This window comes from Sus scrofa, chromosome 4, assembly GCF_054392235.1.
Source record: "Sus scrofa isolate SSC_HxYL_T2T_F1_AM1 chromosome 4, Sscrofa_HxYL_maternal_Yorkshire_Landrace_v2.0, whole genome shotgun sequence".
NCBI classification, from domain to species: domain Eukaryota; kingdom Metazoa; phylum Chordata; class Mammalia; order Artiodactyla; family Suidae; genus Sus; species Sus scrofa.
The window spans coordinates 71,984,015-72,004,553 of record NC_139386.1 but is presented as its reverse complement, the minus strand read 5'-3'; the positions used below and the strand labels follow the sequence as shown (position 1 = coordinate 72,004,553).

Genomic DNA, 20,539 nt, shown 5'->3' with positions numbered 1-20,539 from the left:
TAAGGTTGACTGGTTGTTTGACTTAGTCTTACATACTGAGATTTTTGCCATGTGCATGTGGTGTCTGTTGCTGTGTTTACCCAACATGTAGTATTTTAAAATAACAAACATTTTATCTTGTAGTTCTTAAGTCAGTAATTTGTGAATGTTTTAGCTGGATGGTTTCTGTCTCAGGATCTTTCATGAAGTTGCAGTCCAAGATGTCAGTCAGGGCTATAGTCATTTGAAGTCTTAATTGTGACTGGAGAATCTTTTTCATCAGTGGCTCCCTTACATGGCTCAGGAGGTCTCAGTTCCTTGCTATGTGGGCTTCTCCATAGAGCTCCTTAAGTGTCTTTATGATGTGTAGCTGGCTTTCTTCAGGGTGAGTGATCCAATAGATCAAGCAAGGTGGAAACATCTTTTATGAAGTAGCCTGGAAAATCATATAGCATCATTCTTCAGTATCCTTTTCATAAGAAGTGGTCTACACTTGAAGGGAGGGGAATTGAGCGCCATCTTTTAAGGGAGGATTGTCAAAAAAGTTTTGGATATATTTTATTTTATTATTATTATTATTTTTAATGGCTGCACCTGTGGCATTTGAGAGTTCCCTGAATATATTTTATAACTCCACTCCATATGATATTTTTTCACTAGGGACGCTAATGATGTTGGATAAATTTTACTATGACTTGTTTTGAATTGTTGCTATGTTTGTCCTGTATTTAAGATATTCAGAGTTCTAAAGTAACATGAATATGGTTTTTATGGATTGTCAAAGATCTATATACTTGTACGTTCTTTACTAATTTTGAGTTTATTTTGTAAGGTTATTTTTTGAAAAATTTCTTACATGTTTTGATAATTTTGTTTGTGTTTTCAGGGCACCAAGATACCAATGCATTGTTCCAATTCTGTCCTATTGTTTTTCTCCCCATTTCCCTACTTTAAGAAAATGTAGTAAGCATACTAATTATGGAAGTGTATTTATTGAAATAAATGGCTTATTTTTCCCTCTCAGCTGATTTGAATAGGATGCACAGACAAAATATAGATGCCTACCATAACCCAGATGCAAGGACATATGAAGATAAAAGGGCTGTTGTATCTCTAGACCAAAATTTAGCCACTTCAAATGCTGAGAACCTAGAAGATTCTGCAAATAAAAACTCAGGTTTTTAATCATATTCTATTTTTTTAATTCATTTTTTTTTTACATTTCTAAAGTTGTTCAGTAGCATTTCTTTTCTGTTCTCTGACAGGGTTCTTACGGTGATTTTGAGACTTTGCTTACCCTGTGTGATGAAGCAAAACACATTATTCCTGCTATTTATAGTAACTTTTCCACATAGGTATTTTGAAAAAAGTGAATGAGGAATTACATTTTGCTTCTTAAAACTGTGTATTTCTTCTTAGCTTTATTACTTGCTTATGTGTGCTTTTGCTGCTGCTTATACTTTTATTTTGCTGGTGGGAAGGACTTTTCCTAAAATCAAATAGTCTTTTTACCCATACACAGTTTGCTTCTTATAAGAATTAGTTTGAATTAGTGAGAACCTGTCAGATGTTGTATGAGAAATCGCATAATGAAATTCATGTTTTGCTTGTTTTATAATCATTTGCCCTCCCTTATAATACCACAGTGTACAAAGAAATAAATGAACTTATTAAAAGTTTTCTTTGGGAGTTCCTGTTGTGGCTCAGCGGGTTACAAACCTAACTAGTATCCATGAGGATGTGAGTTCTATCCCTGGCCTCACTCAGTGGGTTAAGGATCTGGTATTGCCATGAGCTGTGGTGTAGGTTACAGATATGGCTCCGATTCCACATTGCTGTGGCTGTGATGTAGGCCGGCAGCTGCAGCTTCAATTGACCTGTAGCCTGGGAATTTCCATATGCTGCAGGTGTGGCCCTAAAAAGCCAAAAAAAAAAAAAAAAAAGCTTACTTTAACCTCTGGTCACATTTGCCTTACTTAAGCAAATATCTTTGATTTGCTATTAAATAAGGTCCTTTTAATTAAAAGTTCTGTAAATCGAAGATTATTCAATATCTTCTTTATGACTTTCCTGGAAAAGTTGTCATCATCTTTATCAAGCATATATGAAAATGTTACATATTTAAAATTCAAGGAAAGTTAATGGAATATATCACCTTGCACTATATTTTCATGCCTATAAAAGTAACCATTTACTTACTACAAATTCTCTTTTGTGTTTCCACAAAAATCTTGATTTTAGTCTAGAAAAGAACTCTATATTAGGAAACCCTTCTAAAATGTCACAGACTGATCTTCTAAAAATTTAGTCTTCAAAAAAATTTGAAAACTTTTAATACATGTGACTTATTTCCCTAATAGGCAGACTAAATTGGGAGTTTGATTAGAATTACTAGCCTTGCATTTTTCAAGCCTTTGATGGTAGTAGCACTAATCCGTGCAGCCTTTTTGAACACTTCAGGAGATGTGTTGTGTGTTGTTTCCATGGACAGCCTGTATCACTGTTTGATCTCTAATTAGAAGAAAAATGAAGAAAATGCTTTCCTACTTTGATCCACAATAGATTTTTACACAGTGGATCAAGTTTTGATTTTGGAATACTAAAATTAGAACTTGTGATTTTGATGAAATTATTCATTTGTCTCACTCTGAGTCTAACAGCATTGTCAAAAACACCTTTTCATTTTATTGAAGAGGATTTTGAATTATTTCTGATTATCGTTTTTCCTCTTCACTGGCTTCTTCTCCTGGTAGTCTGCATTGAGATCAGTGGTACAGCTCCTTTCTCTACCCTTCTCTTCCACACCCAGTATTGTTTGTAGTTCCCTCTTAGCTAGAACTTTCTCTAGACGCCTAGAACACTAGAGGCGTCTAGCTCTGTTTACCAAGCAAAAGCGCTGGAGAAATCATTTCTATGACCTCTTCCCAAGATCACATGCAAGTTTGATGATTAAATATAACAGCAGGATCTATCATCTGTTGGCTTTCTATACACCACCAGGATTTTGGTGCTGCTCTTGTGGCCAGGATGCTCTAGTTTAAAAAATCATATAAAATCATAAAATGTTAAAATTTCCCTTTCTTTGGTGAATTGAAATTCCCCAAATTAACTTCATTCCCAAAGAACTAACCTAAAATAGACTTTCTGAATGCAAGAAACTATTGAGTCACCTGTTATGTTGCTATGCCATCATATATATGTGTAAGAGTATGTGTGTCTTTATATACTCGTGTGTGCACATACACATGTGGCATATATTTTAAAGGCCTTAGAAAACTTGAGTATATCTGAAAGTTGAATATTATAAGTGAACTTAAAATTCATAATCCTCTATTTTTTTTTATCATTAGGCCTGTTTTTGAGGCCCTTCTTAATTAAGCTTATTGTTTTTCTTTATGGTTCTTAGATTTAAAAAAAAACATGAAATCCATACTAATTTGGCTTAAATTTATTCTTTTGGCTTATTGTGTGATGCCTGGTTACATTTTCATTTTCTTTGTTGGAGCAAGTGTTTCCCTTTGGTTTTATTTTTATAGTGCTTTTGTTTTTAAAAACTTACATTGCTTGTCTCTATTTGTTATCTAATTGCCTCAAAGGTTTAGAATTTAAATGATCATTAAAGTGAAACATACCACTCAGTTTTGTTTTACTAGTTAGCTTTTCCACCATAAGATTTTAATGTTTAGGTATTTATTTGGCCTTCTCCCAATCTATTCAAATAAGCATTAATGAATTTAAATACCAAGGCAAAATAGACCTAAATGATAGCTAAACTGCAAAGTAGTTGGCCTACACATACTACACAAGTGAGAAATAAATGCTTTAGATCGATGGTGTAAAGAAACTAGAAAGGGATATAAAAAATTATGAGAGGCTTAAATTTAAATACCATTTTTTTCTTCATTCAAAGAGACCTCTAGGATGTAATTATTTTCCATGTTGCTTTTATGAAATAAGTTTTTCCTTTCCCAGAATGTTTAATAACATTTATAGGTAATATACAGCATATTTTTATTTTTCATGTTTATATCTCATTAACCTGATAGAATTTTTAAATAAAAATTACTGCAGTGATTAAAGCAGTCAACCTAGTCTGTAAAAAATATTTTTAGAGCTGAGTTTCTAATCTGTTGTTTAAACGATGGATGGAAATCGACTTTTGGCATTACTGATTTTTAAAACAATTTGGAAATTTTTGTATGTGTATACATAATACATTTTAAGGTATAATTAAGCAGTATTCTTAAGGAAAGGATAATTACATTTCATACATAGGAATTTAAACATGTACTTTTTTTCTGTTTATAAAGATTTTCTTTAAAGCCTTTGCTGCAGTGAGAGTTTAGGTCATTAACTTTTATGTTTTCTTGGTGTCTTTCAGGTATAGATAATGATTTTTCAACTCTGTATTAATTTTGTTTTAGTTTCAACAGTTTTCTTTCTCTCTTTACTTTTTAATCTGGTCTTTAGATTCTGATCTCAGCCTTCTTTTGAGTTCAACCTCTGGACTCCTATATTTAGCACATTTTTTCAAAATTTGATTTTATTAGCAAAGTCTTCATTCTTTAACCTTTACGTTTTCTAAGCATTGGCTAATGGTATGTTTTTGTAAAATTTCTCTTTCAAGGTCATATGCAAACACAGAGCTCTCCTTTTGCTCGGGGAAATATATTTGGTGAGCCTCCAACTGAACTTCAGATTAAACAGCAGGAATTATACAAGAATTTTCTTCGTTTTCAGGTGAAATGCTTATTTGATCTTTGTTTCAGCATTTCGTAAGAATTTTAATAAACTAAACTTGGAAAAATTTTATCTATAAGATAAAGAATAAATTCTAAAATGCTATGCATTTATCTAAAATATCTAATTTATATCAGATATAAATTACATTGTATTGTAATTTAATTTATTATTATACTATTTTACTTATATCTGAAAAAAAATACAGAGACAGGTATACCAGTTAATATAATCTTTTCTAAATTTTATTAAATAATTAATTGTTAAAGAATGCTGAAATTTAAACTGAAATATTTAATAAGATGTTCACCTATTAGGCATAGAATCAATCTTTCTAGAGAGCTTATGTGTTAGAAGATAATTAGTTTTTTTTCTAAATGATTTGATACTGTTGACTCAGTTGAATAGTTTGTAAATAAATATAATAATACATTTTGCAGTCTTTTGAAAATTTGTGTATGTAAGCACACAGCATTTAAAATATTAGAAATGCCCAAAGGAAGACACTTGAGCATTATGTATTTATTCAGCAAACAGGTTTATTGAACTCTCATACTGTGTCCACCTTTGGGATGGATCCTGAGGTGAATGTTTTCTCTCTTACCTCCCTCCCCTCCATATCCACACTTACATCCCAGTGTCAGATTGATCCTGTGGCCAGGTTAATTTTCCTTTGATATGACTTCTTATGTTTTTCTTCGTTATTCAAACCTGGCAGTCGCTTTTATTTTCTACAGAAAATGTCTGTATTCTTTAGTCTGACATTTAAGGCTGTCCAATTTAATCCTGACCTCTTAAACAAATTCTTCTTAAAAAGATTCTATTCAAACATGCCATTTTTCTAATCCTAATTATTGTGGACCCTTAAATAACACAGCATAATGGATATAATCTTAAGAATGATTCGTCTGACTTTACTGTCGGGAATGTATTTTTGGAAGATTTAAAAGATTGGAAGCAAGGCTATTTCACTAGAGTGGTGACAGTGGAAATGAATGAAAAGACCTTTCTGAGGATTAGCAGAGTGAGCAGAGATACTGAATGTAATAGCGTAGCAGCAGAGAGCCCAAGGATACCTGCTCTACAAGTCAGATAGCGGCAGATTAAGGGTCTCTTGAAGGACCCTGTGGTATGTTGCTCATAATGATAGCAGGTCTCCATTAATGGATAAATGATTATGATTTTTTTTTTTCATGGAGTAGGAAAAAGGGAGAACCAAGTGTTAAATGTGAGGTTTTATTGACTGCCTGAATGATGTTTTCTCTAGGGCTATTTTAATTGAAGACGTGATTACATACACACTGCTGAGTACTAAATATTAGGATTGTACATATTTAATAGTGTTATAAGAAAGAAGTGTTAGGAAATATCTTCACATATAAAATCATGGGACATGTAAGGAGATTAAAGTTATTATAGCTCAATAGTTTGTTAGTACTAAATATAGCAATCTTGAAGCTTGAGGAAATGCAGACAAGAACAATAAAAATAATGTGAGTAGTTATAATCAATGCATGCTTAAGGGGGCCTGAAATCTATAGATAACCTTAAACCTGCATCATGAATACCCAGTACCAGTGCTGCCAACCTTCTCTCCCTGCTTCACAGAGGACATAGACTACCTCTTAGTGGTCTCTTTCTTTCAGGTCTTATACTCTGCCTTGGAACATTCCCCCACAATACTCAGCACCGCAGGCTCCAGGTGGCATTCAAACGAAACTTAATTATGAATCTTTGTGGCTAAAATCCTCATTCACCTTACAATTTGTCAGGAGATAGGAAGGAAGAAATGCGATTCTAGGGAAGAGATTTCTTTTTTTTTTTTTTTTTTTTATCTTTTTAGGGCTGCACCTGTGGCATATGGAGGTTCCCAGGGCTGCACCTGTGGCATATGGAGGTTCCCAGGCTAGGGGCTGAATCGGAGCTGTGGCTGCTGGCCTACACCACAGCCACAGCAACGCTGGATCCTTAACTCACTAAGCAAGGCCAGGGATTGAACCCCAGGCCTCATGGATACTAGTCGGGTTCGTTACTGCTGAGCCATGATGGGAACTCTGGGAAGAGATACTTAAAGATTGATTGCTAGGAGTTCCCGTCGTGGCGCAGTGGTTAACGAATCCGACTAGGAACCATGAGGTTGCGGGTTCGGTCCCTGCCTTTGCTTAGTGGGTTGACGATCCGGCGTTGCCGTGAGCTGTGGTGTAGGTTGCAGACATGGCTCAGATCCTGCATTGCTGTGGCTCTGGCGTAGGCTGGCAGCTACAGCTCCGATTCGGCCCCTAGCCTGAGAACCTCCATATGCCACAGGTGCAGCCCAAGAAATGGCAAAAAGACAAAAAAAAATAAATAAATAAAAAAATAAAGATTGATTGCTAAAATATTTCACTGTTTCAGAATACTAATCAAGCCAAGGAACTTTTGAGACATAATAGTAGCAGTCATTATAGAATAGTATAATCATGAATTATTTGTTAAGTACCTTCTATACAGGAGGAACTTTTGTTTTTTACAAAAACATTTCAGTTCTTTGAGTACTCCTTTGATACTGTTAATAAAATTGATAACTCTTTTTATCAGATGACAAAACCGAAAAAGAAAGTTCCTTAAGGTCACACAGTCTGGTGGAACTGGAATTTTACTCATAGCTCTTAACATTACGTTATGTGGCCTCCCTGATAAAATACAGGAAACTGAAAAATTTAGGAACTAATTTTTACAGACAGAAATGTAGTACAAATGTTAAATTCATAGGCTAATAAGGTAAATTAAGTGCTCTTCTAACTTTTCAATAGTTTAACAAAGTAATAACTAGGTTTAATTTTTAGATTGAGGAAAAGAAACAAAGAGAAGAAGCAGAGCGAGAGAGAATGAGAATTGCTGAAGAAAAAGAAGAAAAACGGCTTGCTGAGCAGAGGGCACGGATTCAGCAAGAGTATGAAGAGGAACAGGAAAAGAAAAGGGAGAAGGAGGAGGAGGTGTGTTTTTTCCTACTCTTGTTTTTCTACTTAGTCTGAAAGTGAAATCTTTTTCTTGACTTGAAAAGATATTTATTACTTAAGAAGGAGAACAGTCTTGGAGTACATTTAGAAAATATCAAATCAATATGCATTCATTAGATGTTATTTTATTGAAACAAGAGACTAACTTAAGAAAAGAGATAATTGATGACTTTTAAAAGCTAACAAATAGTTTAGGCTGACCAGGATGTTATAATAGATGCCTAATATTTTATTGTTAAGCAAACAACTTACTTACATTAAAGAACACTATATCATCTATGCCTTGAATTTTATCTCTTTATTTCAGACAGATAAGGCAGCAAATTTCTGAATGGACTATAGAATATCTGTGTGGAGTGTTTATTTATTTATTTTTTTGTTTATTTTAAAGCAAAGGCTGAAAAACGAAGAGCTTATTCGGTTAGCTGAAGAAAGACGAAAAGAAGCAGAAAGAAAGAAGAAAGAAGAAGAAGAAAAACATAACCTACAACTTCAGCACTATTACGAAAGAGAAAATATAATTGGGGAAGAAACAAAGGTAAGTTTCAATCAAAGATATCTATGAACCCCACAGTTAAATCCACTGTTACTAAGTGAGTAGTGGAGTGGTCAGCAAAGGAGAGGAAGCAGAGGAGATGCTTTTGTTTTTCCTTTTGTGGTACTACTGTGGGTGCAACAGACTCTTCCTGTATGGGTGATGTCACTGTGCTTTGTTGCTCTTTTCTTTGCTGTGAACAGAATAGCTTTAACTTCTGTTACGGTTGTTAGTCTTGTTCCCGTGGTCTGTAGACCAGGACACTACAAACTGTTGTTGACAAGAATAAGTGCAGAAATTGAGAGTGTTTAGAACCTTTGTAGCAATTTGTCAAGGTAATTTTATGTTGTTGAATCTATTAAAAAGTTGTGATTATGTAACATTTGTTAAAGAGTTTTTATTTATCTAGTACAGCTGACTCTTAGAATGCAGGGATTAACCTGTGCATGTGTAATTTATAGTTGGCCCTTCATACCTCTGGTTCCTGAGCTTTTGTGTATTGAACCAAACACTGACTGTAGTACTGTAGTATTTGTAATGGAGAATATCCCCGTGTAAGTGGACCCGTACAGTTCAAACTCGGGTTGTTCAAGGGTCAGCTGTAATTCATTCTTACTCTGTTTTACACATATGTCCACGACAGATTGGAAATTAAAAAAGAAACTTGTAGCTCAGTATAGACTGGTTTGAAGTCCATGTCTCTGAGGTATGGGGGCTGATGGTCACGGTTAGGTGAGTGAATCCAAGTTATTAGAAGTTTTCTCTGTAGAAAGCCAGTTGGCCCTTATCAGAATCTAGGTCACACCTGTGCTTGTATTTCAAAGCTGTATTTAAAAATACATCTTCCTGGGTCTCACCTACAAAGTATCTGATTTACTAAGTCTGATTTACTAATTAGTCTTAGGGGTTTGATGCAGTGGACCTGTGAACCACACTTTGAAAAACTCTATGTCTTACAGGTTTAGCTCAATTTAATTTCATCCCCCTTTTTTTCTCCTTAGGGCCGCACCCTCGGCACATGTAGGTTCCCAGGCTAGGGGTCAAATGGGAGCTACAACTGCTGGCCTATGCCACAGCTCATGACAACACCAGATCCTTAACCCATTGAGTGAAGCCATTGTTCCTAGTTGGATTCGTTTCCTTTGCGCCAAGAAGGGAACTCTCAGCTCAATTTAATTCTAAAATAATGTTTTCAGAAATTTAGATGTATAAAGACATTATTTCTTGTAAGTAGAATTGACAGTAGAATAACCAGTGGACTTGTCTGTTATATTTATGATGTAGTTTGATACATTTCTGATTGGTTCAAATACACTATTTTATTTTTCATTCCAGGGTTTTTTGGGGATAGAAATAAGTATTCACAATTTGAATTTGCTGAAACATTGTTTAAAGAGAATTTATAGTTGCAGTCTGTGTTTTTTGTTTATTTTTATTGTTCCTGGAATGTTAGGCAATACCCTTCATTCTTATGATAAAAAGTTGGATATATATATTTGCTCAGCCTTCTAAAGTATATCATTTAAATGTCATATCATTCATATTTTAAGTTAATAAAGTTTTTTATAGCAGTGTTTGGTTTATAGAAAAGTTGGTCTGAGAGAATATTTTATTGTAAAATTGATTATTGGAGAACGAAAATTGTTCATTTCTCACAATTGTGTTTCTGCCACTTTATTTTATTTAAGAAAAAAATGCTGCTTCTTTGGAATATATAATTTTATGACTGTTAATAGTTTAATTGTGAAATACCATGAAGTTTTAGACCAACTTTGTTCCATTTAATTAGTTTTGCCCTCAGTTCTGAAATTATCATTGCTACCCGTCATTTTATTTAAAAATTTTTTAAATTTAATTAATTTATTTATTTTTCTTTTTAGGGCCACACTTGTGGCATATGGAAGTTCCCAGGGTAGGGATCAAAGTGGAGCTGCAGCTGCAGGCCTGTGCCACAGCAACGCCAGATCCAAGCCACATCTGTGACCTACGCTGCAGATTGCAGCAATGCCGGATCCTTAACCTAGTGAGTGAGGCCAGGAATTGAATGCGTATCCTCATGGATACTAGTCAGATTCTTAACTTGCTAAGCCACAAAGGGAACTCTACTAGCTGTCATTTTAAAATTTATGTAGGCCTGATACATATATTTTTGTCTACTCTTTGAGTTTTTACTTTTATGTCACCTTTTTTTATTTAGTCTGTATATTTATCTAGTTTGTTAAATGTGGTTTTTGTTTGTTTGTTTGTTTTGCTTTTTAGGGCTGCATCTGCAGCATATGAAAATTCCCAGGCTAGCAGTCGAATTGGAGCTGCAGATACTGGCCTACACCACAGCCACAGCAATGCTAGATCTGAGCAACATCTGTAATCTACATCACAGCTCACACCAATGCCAGATCCTTAACCCACTGAGTGAGGCCAGGGATGGAACCTGCATCCTCATGGATAGTAGTCAGGTTCATTATCGCTGAGCCCACAACAGGAGCTCCTTAAATGTGTTTTTTTATCCTAATGTGAGACTCTAGTCTTTCAAATGGCGATAAGCAAATCCATTTATATTTATTGTATCCAATATATTTTATCATATTAATTGAATTTCTGATTTGTTTTTGTTTCCTTGACAGTTTAAGAATTTTTAAAAATTTAATTTTTTAAAAAATGTTTTAATTTTTAGGAGTTCCTGTCGTGGAGCAGTGGTTAATGAATCTGACTAGGAACCATGAGGTTGCGAGTTTGATGCCTGGCCTTGCTCAGTGGGTTAAGGATCCGGCATTGCCTTGAGCTGTGGTGTAGGTTGCAGATGCGGCTCGGATCCCGTGTTGCTGTGGCGTAGGCTGGTGGCTACAGCTCCAATTTGACCCCTAACCTAGGAACCTAAATATGCCGTGGGAGTGGCTCTAGAAAAGGGAAAAAGACGGAAAAAAAAAAAGTTTTAATTAAAAAAAATTTTTTTAATTAAAATTATATGGACACTTCTTTGTTTCATCCTCTATAGGCCTTTAGAAGGTTTAAATTGTCTTTATAATTCTGCTTATGGTCACCCAGAGGGTTTTTTTTTAATTGTCTTGCATATGTTTATATGTTTTATCAGAGTCACCAATGAAAGTAAATATTTGATTTTGTACTCTGCAAAATGAACAATTTGACATGCATACTTATACTGGGGTTTGGGTCTTTTTTTACCCACGTAATTATTGTTGAATTTTGTTGGGAGTTACTGTATTTCAGCATTTTGATTTTAATATAAAGTTGGGAACTGTTAGCTCTATTACATTGTTACCTGAAACCTTGTTTTATTTTCTTATGGAGACATAGAACTCTGTCGTGAGCCATGCTGTTCCTGGTGACAAGGGATCTAGTTTTTTGAGATTGATTTATATTGTTTCCCAGAAAAAGTTTTTTGTTTGTTTTTTATACTGTCCTGTGTCTTTTCATGATTAAGATAGTTTTTTACTCTGGCTTATTTTTTTGTTTTTGTTATTGTTGTTTGGTATGGTATTGCTTTATTTCACTTTGTTGAATTTCTTTAATCTTGATCTGAGTTATATTCTACTGATAAGGATATCTAAATCCATTTATGTTTATCATAATGAATATATTTGATAATTGAGTTTCCAGCTTTTTAGGTAAATGTATATATTTTGACTAAAGTTGGTTAATTTACAATATTAGTTTTGGGTCTATAACATAGTGATCTGATATTTATATAAATTTTCCATAAATAATTATTGTATTGTTTTTATACAATAGCATTTTGAACTTCTCAATCTTGTTCACTGTTAGAGGAGTGTGTGTTTACATACCTGTGTCGTATAATATGTGTGAATGTGTATATGTAGACATGTTGGAGTGTATGTATGTATACACACACACACACACACACACAGGCATATGTTGAGGTGTGTGTGTATGTAATGTTTACATATCCTCCCCCTTCCAGCGTTTGAGACAGCCTTCTCCTGTAGTTCCAGCCCTTCAGAACAAGATTGCAAGCAAACTCCAAAGACCTCCTTCGGTTGATAGCATTTTAACTTCCTTTATTCAGGTATATACTTTTTCTTTTTCTTTTCTTTCTTTTTTTTTTTTTTTTTAAGACATTTGAACTTTTTGGAAGTGGAAATTACTCAGAATCTAGATATGGCCAAGAAGCTGGGATGGTTTGCTTTTCATGGGACATTATTTTTAATAGGCTATTAAAATACCTTAAAGGAAGAAAAACGATTACTCATTTTTTGGAATCTTTGCTAGTCAGTTAGTAGACTCAAGAAACATAAAACTGTCTCACGTATTGAAAACGGGCAGTAATATACATAAAGCACATGCTAATATAAACTGATGGGGAAAATAGGATATCACTGACATTTCATGGCAAACCATATTAAATAAGGCCAAAGAATATTATTATAAAAATGCAGTGTTTCTAATATTTTGTTTATGTATACCACAAAACAGTAAGTTAAATGCAAAATAATGCATACTCATTTTTCCAGTGATGTTCTTTTGATACGTTCGTCTCAGCTAAGTTATTTTGGATTGAGTGGATTGAATGAGATTTTCTTATTCATCCTATTTAGTGAGGTTATGTTCTTTCAGATATGAAATGTAGCTAGTGTTTACAGTGATTTGTCTGCTGCTTCAGTTGTAGCTGATAATACTTGGTGCCCCAAAGTTTAAATTCTTTTGACAAATCATAATTTAGCAGTTGTCTGGGGCCCCCAAGAAGGTCTTTTCTTTGATAATATATCTTCTAGCTAGCTGTAGTTGTTCTGAAAACATCCCTTATACTTTAGACTGAGCTACAATCAAAAGAGAGCCAAGAAAATATTCCAAAAGGGTTGATCCTTGAGTGACTCTTGAAAAATGAGTGGGAGTTTGCCATGAAGAGGATGTGGAGGAGGGATTTTCAGCTAGTGCAGAATCGTGAAGGGGACTGTAAGCCGTGTGGAGAAGACATGGTTTGGTCTGGCCTGATAACACCTGACCAAGTGTTAGAGGAGGGAAAGGCTAGAATGTACACAGGGTGTTGTGTGGCACACTTGTTCCATCACACAGGTCAGTTACCAGTTTCTTTGTCTATTACAAAGAAGCGGGCCAGAACATCTTCCTCAGTTCCACCCCCTTGAGATACTGAGGAAGTAGGTCTTTGGTAGGTAATGTCCAGGAGTTCATCGTAATATTTTAAGGAGGAGAAGACATGGCTGTGTTCGTCCTGGATTATGTTCTCTCAGGCAGTGGTGTAGGGGTTTATGGAGGCCGGTGAGAATGTAAACATGGAGGCAAGTTAAGATGCTATCGTAGAAGTCCACATGTGAGACTTTCAGCACCTAAACAAAGGCAAGTGACATTAAAGATTGAGAAGGGGTGACAACTTCAAGAGATATATAAGAGACACAGATAGTGGCATTACTGAGTGTGTGTGGTGGGTAGGAGTCAATGACGACTTTCAAGTTTCTGGTGAGGGTTTTATAGAATAGATAATTGAAAATACAGGTTTGTGGCTAAGGAAGGAACTCTGCACTGGATTTTTAGTTTTGGAAACTATTAAGATTATTGTTTGTCTCATTAATGTGATTGTCTAGGATGCGTTCAGGGAAAATAAAGAGGGCTAAGGATGGAACAGTAGGAAGTTACCAACATTTAAGAAGCACAGAAAGGAAATGGAGACAGAGAAGGTGACAGCGACTGGCAATGGTATCAGTTGCTACTGGCCAAGTAAACTCAGGGCTTAGAATGCCCACTGAGGAGTTCTGCTGGCTCAGTGGGTTAATGTCCAGCACCATACTGCTGTGGTGCAGGTTCGATCCCTAGCCCAGGAACTTCTGCATGCCTGTTGAATGTGTCGCTTGGGATCTTGCTGGCCATGTTAGTGAGAGGGATGCAGTGTAGAAGCAAAGTCAGTGGCCGTGCAATGAGGAGTGAGTGGGAGCAAGGAAGCAGACACCATACATCCTGCATGTACTGCCTTTAAAGAAGAGTGGCTCTGAAGGCAGGAGGATGGGCCGGACAGCAGAGAGTGAATGATGAAGGGTGAGGTAAGACTTTGAAAGAAGGGAGAGATTTTTAAGCCTAGGCTGAGAGGAACAGGGTGGAGAAAGAGTAGAAAGGATGTATTTACCAGATACAGCGTACAGCGGACAGGGTTACCTTTGGATGGAGTGAGGCCTCTCTCACTGCACTGGGAAGGAAAATTCAGTGTAGGTAAGTTCATAGATAGAATGGTGGGGAGTTCGTTTTCTCTTACACAGAGTTACTTCAGAAAATTCCTCTGAAAGCTGCTGAGTAGGGAAGAATTCTGAGTATCTCTTTGTTATGATTGTTACACAGGAAAGTTCCATGTCCAGGGCACAGTCTCCTCCGGTACCTGCCAGGAAAAATCAGCTTCGTGCAGAAGGTACAGTTAACTATTATGCTTGTAATCTAGACTATGTCTTTCTTTCTTTTTTTTTTTCTATTTTTTAAACTTTTTATGTTGAAAAATGGACTCCCAGATGTTGCAAAGTAGAAAAGAGAAGAGAGAGATGCTTGCATCCTCCCTGTAGTGTCCCTCAGGGATGCAGTATCACAGCCAGGAAGCTAATGTGGGCAGGCTCTACAGGGCTTCATCAGATTTTGTAATTTTCACATGTATTAGTGTTTGTGTGTCCGGAGGGGGTGTGTGTGTGTGTGTAGTTCTATGCATTTTTATCATGTATAAGTTGTGTAACCACCATAAAATCAAGGTACAGAACTGTCCATTGCCACAAAGGAATTCTGTTGGGCTGCCCCTTCATAGTTGCAGTGTTCCTCACCCCAAGAAAGTTTCTTAACTTTTGAAATTTCTGTGTTAGGTCAATGTGTTTGTAGGTCTTAATGATGTTCATAAATATGATCTGTATGTATAAAGCATTAAAAATAGCTTTCATAAAAATGAGCATTTTAGCGTTATGGTTAGTCAGTTTATATTTATTTAATGTTTAATCTTTTATTCATATACCTGTCATATTTTTAACTTATTAATGGGAATTTGCAGAGGAGAAAAAAAATGTAATTATGGAGTTGTCAGAAATGAGAAGGCAGCTTCGTAGTGAAGAGCGGCGTCTACAGGGGCGGTTGTTACACATGGACAGTGATGATGAAGTTCATATAAGGCAAGTTCGTTCTTTTGTTCGTTCATTCGTTCGTTCCTTCCTTCTTTCTTTCTTTCTTTGTTTCTCTCTCTTTTTTTTGCTTTTTAAGGCTGCACCCACAGCATATGGAGGTTCCCAGGCAAGGGGGCAAATCGGAGCTACAGCTGCCAGCCTATACCATAGCCATAGCAATGCAGGATTCAGACCATGTCTGTGATCTACATCACAGCTCACGGCAACTCCAGATCCTTAACCCAGTGAGTGAGGCCAGGGATTGAACCGGCAACCTCATGGTTCCTAGTTGGATTTGTTTCCGCTGCGTCACAATGGGAACTCCCATATCAAGCAAGTTTCAAATGTATTTTCCCTTTGTTCTTGGGTTCTTTTTGTCAGGATAAAGAATCAGAATCCATCCAGTAATCCTACAGTTTGGAAACAGGATTAAATAATCTTTATCATAAAGCCACATCTACTAGAATTTTGCGTGCTTGAAAAAGTTTTTCTTTTTTTTGTCTTTTGTTGTTGTTGTTGTTGTTGTTGCTATTTCTTGGGCCGCTCCCACCGCATATGGAGGTTCCCAGGCTAGGGGTCCAATCGGAGCTGTAGCCACCGGCCGACGCCAGAGCCACAGCAACGTGGGATCCGAGCTGCGTCTGCAACCTATACCACAACTCACGGCAACGCCGGATCGTTAACCCGCTGAGCAAGGTCAGGGACCAAACCCGCAACCTCATGGTTCCTAGTCGGATTCGTCAACCACTGCGCCACGACGGGAACTCCTGAAAAAGTTTTTCACAGATTATTGGTGAAATTATAATGACTGAAATAACCCTTTCTCCTAAAAGAAATCTAGCTAATAATTATATTCTGGGGAGTTCCCTTGTGGTGCCACAGGTTAAGGATCTGGTGTTGTCACTGCAGTGGCTCATGTCACTGCTTATGGGTTGTGTTTGATCCCTGGCCCGGGAACTTCCACTTGCCATAGGCACAGAAAAAAAATTATATTCTAGTGGAAGGGCTCTGTATAAGTAAATCAAAATGGTTTATATTTTCTTAGTCTATTTATGATTATAGTATGTAGTAGGTTTTATTTCTTTTTTGGCAAAACAGCACTTTCCTTAATTAGCTAATATACTTTTTAATTCATGTTCTTCAATTTTATATAGATAAAATTGCCTTCATAAAACATTTCTTTATAATTGTCTAGTCTATTTACTGTGGAAATATGAGGTATTTAATGAATATTGATTTAACCTAATATAAAATATGTAAGCTGGGCATTTTAACTGTCCCTCTGTAGCCAGGAATATATGTATATGGCAATGGTGATGATAGTGATGGTGGTTGGAATGGGGAGGAAAAAGAAAAAAAAGATGAAAGAAGTAGCATTTTTTTTTTCTTTTCTTCCTCTCTCTCTTTTTTTTTGGCCAAGTCCACAAAATTTGGAAGTTCCCAGGTGAGAGATCAAACCTGCACTACTGCAGCGACCTAAGCCACAGCAGTGACAACACTGGATCCTTAACCCACTGAACCACAGGAGAACTCTAGAAGTAGCACTTTCTTGAAGGCAAAAGCATTATCCCTAACCATGAAATGATTAATAGGATTAGACAGTGAAAAATCAGTATTGGGAACAGACCGTTCTTCAAGTTCTTTATTTAGGAATAGATGGTTTAGTTTGCTACAGAGGAATCACTGAATTGACTAATTTGGGACACATGTACAGAAGGCAAACAAATGCAGAAGTTGCTTTTGCTTCATAAGTGATAAGGAAGCTCAAGATAGGACAGAGATACATGGAACAAGACCAGAAGAAAACATAGACTAGACAGTTATAAAAACAATCACTTTACTGTGCCTTTCTTGGTCTTCTGAAAAATCAGGCATAGAAACTTGGTCTTTGCTGGGGAAATAATAATAGGAACAGAAAACTTCAGAGATGGAATAATCATAGATAATTATATTTTAAAGCTGTTTTTTATATTTTCCTTCAACAATGTATTATTTTCAGAAATACTTTTAGCAAAATAATATACAGGCTGCCATACATTTCTGATCGTTTTTGCCAAAAAGACTCATAAATTTTCTAAAGCAGTGTTCTTAGTGGGGTGCAGTCTTTTAGTAGGTTGTAAATTCAGTGCAGTGGGTAACTACTGCACTTTCTTTAAAGGGTGTTTATTTTATTTTTTCCATTAAGTGGTTTATTTTGGCATAATTTTAGATTATAGAAAAGTTGCAGACTCTGTACAGAGAGTTCCCATACACACCTCACTCTGTTCTCCCTACTTTTAACATCTTACATTCCCAGAATACATTTGTCACAACTAAGAAGCTGACATTGGAACATTATTATGAACTGAATTCCAGACTTTATGAATTTGTCCATTTTTTCCATCAGTGTTCTCTTTCTGTTCCAGGATTAATCAGTACAAGGCATCCCACTGCATGTAGTTGTCCTGTCTCCTAGTCTCCTTTGGTCTGGGACAGTTTTTTAGTTGTTCATGACTGTGGCAGTCTAGAGGGATGTTGGCCAAGCATCCTATAGAATGTGCCCCAGTCTGTGTTTGTCTGATGTTTTCTCATGACTGGGGTGGAGATAAGGGGTTTGGGAAAGGCTACCATAGGGTAGCCTCTCGTCACATTGTATCAGAGGGTACGTGACACCCTTACGATAGCACTGGAATCACTGGGTTTAGCGCATTTGAAAGAATTGGGAGGTGGTGGGAATTGTTTATATTGTTGCTTGAGTTCTTGCAGCTTTGGCCATGGGAGCTGTCCCACGTTGGCTCCTGTCCCTTTGACATGTCCCATCCTTTTGCTTTTTAAGCACTTCCTTACTTTCTGGTACCACAAGACGCTCAGGGATTATCTTTATCTATCCCTGTCCCAGCCCTACAATCCTGGTTCCTCTTGGGGAATGATATTTAGGAACCAAGCTTTTTAGCAGGCAGAGCTAGATAATAAGTATCCTAAGTTATAAATGTATCTGTAATTGTTCCTTTGTCAGTTTGTGTACACATTAAATTCATACTGATGTTTTTGACTTTAATCCAGGATGTGGCAGGATTTTAAGGTAGCATGTTAACCTGCCTAGTTATGCTTTGCTTAGATTTTTGTTGGCATTCTCTAGGCATGTTCTGGCTATGTAAACAAAGTGAGGAAATGTCAAGATATAGACCAGCTAGGTAATAGAATGTTAACCCAAGGTGGTAATTTTCAGCAAATAATTCTTCCAGAGTAGGTCAGCTCTTTCTAAGTAATTAAAATATCAGTATAGTTTTTCTGTATTTACTTTTAAGATGTTATAAATGCCTTAACTGTTGCATCTTTCCATATTCCAAACAGGGATATTTAATTAAATATAATGGATTATTCACATTTTATTCATTTTCTTTATTTTCATTTATAAATTGAAGGTAGTGCTTTCTTTTGGCAAACCAGTATAAGAAAGAGAAACCAGGCAGCTTTTCAGTTTTCTCGTTTGCAAATCTCACATGACAGTTTCTACCCCATGAGATTCTAGTGAAGAATAAACATATTTATTTGAAAGTAATTTGTAAATTCTATATGCTAACTTAAGTTAGATAATATATGTTAGAATTACCATCATTTGGCAAGAATTGGTTAAATTCATTAAATTTTGGTGTAGTTTTCAGTATTTATCAGAGACATCTCAGGGTTGGTTCTTTATTCCAATTTAATAGATGGCTTCACAGGAAGACATTCTTATTAATTAATTCACCATGTTATTGAGTCCCTACTATGTGCTAGGCACCTGCAGCTTATGCGCAAAGAAGAGCTAATAAGGTATATTCCTAACTGAGCAGCCTACTTAACTATTGGCATTAATGGTAGACAGGAGTCCAATTTAATGTCTTCTTAGAAGCCGTTTTAGTATTTGTTTTTCATGTAAATGAGTCTGTTGCGGTTCCTATCACTCTAGGTGGTTCACTGTTAGAGCTCTGTGTCAGCCTTGACAAGGTAGTTTTGTGGCCATGGTGAACCCCCCCAGTCCCCTAAGGGAAGCTCAAGAAGAACACTGGGCGTCACCTGTAAGGATCTCAGTTCTTCCCATCTAAGTTCTTAGGGAAGATTTAGTGAATAAAGAAATGGAGGCAGGAGTCTGGTCAACTCTCATGTACCTGTAGCTTAGAATTACATTTTAAAAAATAGAGGGGACCCACGGAGGGCTGAGGGAAGCAGCAGCAGATACTTTATTTTCAGTGCTGGAGATACTCTTTCCATTCCTCTTCTCTCTTACAATCAGTCCCCTAAAGTCCTAGCTGAGAACTCCCTTACTAAGCTACCTGCCTACTATGCTAACTTTCTAGGTACCACAAGGTCAGAGTATTAATTAGCTGATTTGGTATCAAGTTCCCTGAAAGCCCATTGTGAAATTAGTGTTGGGGACTGTGGATAATGACCTTTTATATTGGGCAGCATATTAGTACCATCTTTCTTTGTGTGATTTCTATTTTAGGTTGAGGGGAAGGTGACAGTCATTGGGACCTGGTATATGCTGGGTACTTTATAATATGTAATTTCATTTAATCTCATACTCACAACAAGACTAAAAGGCTAAACATTATCTGCATCTTAGAGATGCTAAAATCACAGTCAAACTGCTAGTAAGTAGCAGAGCTGGTTTTTGAATCTTGGTTTCTTTGACCAAAGACTGTAATCTTGCTACTACTTGAACATTTTAAGCTAAAACTAACTCATTCTATTCTTCTAAGAAGCTATTTTGAGCATTTTGAAAATTCCAATCACCTTATAAATACCCTATTTTTTTAATACAAAGGATTGAAATAACGGCTATTAGAATAAATTACTGAGAAAAGATGGTGAAAGATGTGGTGAAAGATGCCAAATTTCTTGTATAGTACAGGGAGTTAAATGTCAACTCAGATTTTCTTCCCATAAAACATTTTTATCGTCTATTGTCATTTATCTATAGGAAAAGAGAAAGGAATCCCATGGATGTATTTGACATGGCCCGACATCGGTTACAGGCTCCTGTCAGAAGACAGTCACCTAAGGGCTTAGACGCTGCTACTTTTCAGAATATTCATGACTTTAATGAGCTGAAAGATAGAGGTAAGTAGAATGCTGCTATTTTAAAGATACACAAGAATATTCTACCCATAGTCAAGTATTTTTGAAGATTATTTGTATCCTTT

The 20,539-nt window shown here is 36.1% G+C and overlaps 1 protein-coding gene across 50 annotated transcripts in view; it reads left to right on the top strand.

The window, feature by feature from the left end:
- Positions 1-20,539, top strand: part of CSPP1 (centrosome and spindle pole associated protein 1) — a 125,284-nt gene that overhangs the window by 76,867 nt on the left and 27,878 nt on the right. For 30 of the 50 annotated variants that reach the window (XM_085022235.1, XM_085022224.1, XM_013996699.3 and 27 more), the window contains 8 exons: positions 1,004-1,156; positions 4,607-4,719; positions 7,545-7,694; positions 8,110-8,256; positions 12,194-12,298; positions 14,578-14,644; positions 15,263-15,380; positions 20,317-20,456. In XM_085022235.1, the coding sequence (XP_084878361.1) occupies positions 1,004-1,156; positions 4,607-4,719; positions 7,545-7,694; positions 8,110-8,256; positions 12,194-12,298; positions 14,578-14,644; positions 15,263-15,380; positions 20,317-20,456 (993 nt within the window). The remainder of the gene's footprint in view (positions 1-1,003; positions 1,157-4,606; positions 4,720-7,544; positions 7,695-8,109; positions 8,257-12,193; positions 12,299-14,577; positions 14,645-15,262; positions 15,381-20,316; positions 20,457-20,539) is intronic. The other 20 variants (XM_085022240.1, XM_085022238.1, XM_085022262.1 and 17 more) reach the window with 1 other exon arrangement.